Source organism: Bipolaris oryzae, assembly GCF_000523455.1.
Source record: "Bipolaris oryzae ATCC 44560 unplaced genomic scaffold scaffold_481, whole genome shotgun sequence".
NCBI classification, from domain to species: Eukaryota; Fungi; Ascomycota; class Dothideomycetes; order Pleosporales; family Pleosporaceae; genus Bipolaris; species Bipolaris oryzae.
Window position 1 is genome coordinate 1 of NW_006911757.1, and position 2,432 is coordinate 2,432.

The 2,432-nt window shown below is 45.1% G+C and overlaps 1 protein-coding gene across 1 annotated transcript; it reads right to left on the reverse strand.

The window, feature by feature from the left end:
* Positions 1-692: 692 nt before the first annotated feature.
* COCMIDRAFT_10429 (uncharacterized protein) lies at positions 693-902 on the reverse strand (the record flags this gene model as incomplete). Its single annotated transcript, XM_007695808.1, has 2 exons — positions 693-786; positions 847-902. The coding sequence occupies 2 exons, from the start codon at positions 900-902 to the stop codon at positions 693-695; spliced, it is 150 nt and encodes a 49-aa protein (XP_007693998.1).
* Positions 903-2,432: the final 1,530 nt, after the last annotated feature.

Here is a 2,432-nt window from a genome sequence, read left to right on the forward strand (position 1 = left end):
TTGCGTTGTATTGTTGTAAAGTTGAGACGATAGAGAGGTTTTGGTGGTTCGGCGCATTGCGCGAATCCGCGCATTCCGCGCACGGACACAGTAGGATCGGACTGTTTCTCCGAAAGCCGATAAGCCCTGCATACGGCTGTGTACAGGGTAAGCAGCCGCTCCGCAGCCGATGTTATTATGACCAGGGTAGTAAAATCGGTACGGCAGCGTTCGCAACCGATGATTTCGGCCCACTGGTCAGAGACACGTGCGCTAACACGCAGTATGCTTTCAAAGTCGATTTGCGTTTGTTTTTGCAACTCAGGGACTGCTTCAAAAGCAGTAAAGGAGCAAGTGCAGAGTTGATTCATATTGGTGTGGTGGGTTGACTTATAGCTTATTGGTTCACGTAAGTAACCTACTAGGCCTAAATGGAAATGTAAATGTTATATAAAACCATACCTAGTTGGCAATCCAGCTTGCTAGTGATTGAGACGAAAAATGGGTTTGCTGAAGTTTCTCGAAATACTTGAACCAAAATTATGTGCAGCCGGAAAATAAATGTGGCCGGGAACTAAATGGTCGAGCTAAGAAGTGGTGACTCCAAGTGCTGTCTCCAGCCAGCCCGCTTACTTCCTATCCCAGGTCTTTTAGACCGAGGTTTGATAATAGGAAGCTTTACCGAGCTTTCAATAACCTCAATCACTAAGCCCTTAAATAGTCTTCCCGTGCTTTTCTAGGTCTAATGACATCTCTACTACAATTCCAAAGAAGCTGACTTCATTCAGATATGTGTCTGACAGATCTCTAAACGTGACCTGTCAGTTCATGCCGAAATTATAATATATAAATGTAATAATGTCATACTCGGCAATATGGGTACTCTTACGCTTCTGTATAAGCTTCTCTGTTTTCATATACATTTCTCGATCCGCGATCTGCATGTAGTAAATCGCGCCACACCCCCTCATTGCCAATAATAAAATGCCGAGGATACCACATCGACACACTGTGCTGGATTTAGTATCAGTTCTGTACAAATCAACGCGATGTAACCCTTAGCTTCCCTAGTGTAAAATAACTGCATCCTAGATGGCTACCGCGGGCTGGTGATGATGATGTTGACAGTAGCTATGCCTTAGGGCAATTTAGTAGCTAGTAAAAGTCAATTGAACAACAAATAGGTGTATCAAAGTGTCCTTCCTACTAGTAAGAGCCGTTTAGACTGCCTCTCAAGAAGCTTGTATATCCGCTCGAGCTATCTGTTATTCGGGTGATTGTTTTCGGACCTTTGTACGGATGCGTTTTAGTCGGCGAAGATCTTCATTTGCAAGTATTTGCAGACGTCTAAAGCTAGAGGGGCTTCGGTCTTCTTCTTCTCCTCCTCCTTGTATCCTTAAGCCTTCGTCGGCGATCAGCAAGGGTTATACAACAAATGTAACCGTGGAAGAGATAGTATCCAATCATGTAAATGATATCGAAGCCACGGAGCGCGCTGCACTTGCTCGCTTTACCACGCTGATCAATAGCTTTTAACACCCGCCCATGCAGCAAACTGTCAAAATGAAGTTTTACTAAGTAACTATGGAGGATGAGTAACTTCAAAGTATTTGATATTCTTCACGGACACAAGACGTTCGAGCAAAGTGATAGAGCAACGACGATCGTATCTTAAGTGGGGAATTAGCTCTGGCACTTAGGTCTCATGTCACTACTCGCAGCATGTATATTAATGAGGGGGTGTCACTATACATTTCGCACTTACTCTCGCCTCCAGCATCGTTCATCAATCGACTCGTGATGCTTGAACCATTATCACCTTCCAATATGTTCAAGGTGGGTCGATCGCAGCGCAGTTAATTAGACAAGCTGATGCCTTACCCACTTAAGAGCTATAGTATCAGTGGCGAATGCAGTAAAAAGATGATTAGCGAAGATTATGCTAGATTTGCCACTAACCAAAACGGCGCTTCCGTTAGCTTGACCGAAAACAGCAGTTCATTGGAAGGTGATGAATTAAGCACCACAAGCACAGAGTGATGCATCGAGCCATGGCGCGGAAGTGGCTTACGCTAGATCGCCCGCTCTTCCGCCTAATTCCGATTTTAGTGTTCTCAGCCAATACACAGTTATCCAGCCGTCGCTCGGGAGCAACCCATGCATCACGCATAATCCCGTTTTTAGCGTCAAGGATTGAGACTACGATGCTTAATAATTGTACCGAGGTGCTGATAGATCGCACCCTAGAGCAAGGAGTCCCGTGTAAGCTTGCGTAAGCTTTCTTGTATATTAGACTAGTTGGTTTCATACCCCTGGTATGAACTCCGGGCCTGTACAGCTACTCTATTCAACTTCTCTCTCTACCTACTTGTTACAAGTAACAGCAGGAAGGATCCTCTCCCTGGGCCTGACAAAGAGTAGTTGGGAGGCCACTCGGGATTCCAACGAACAGG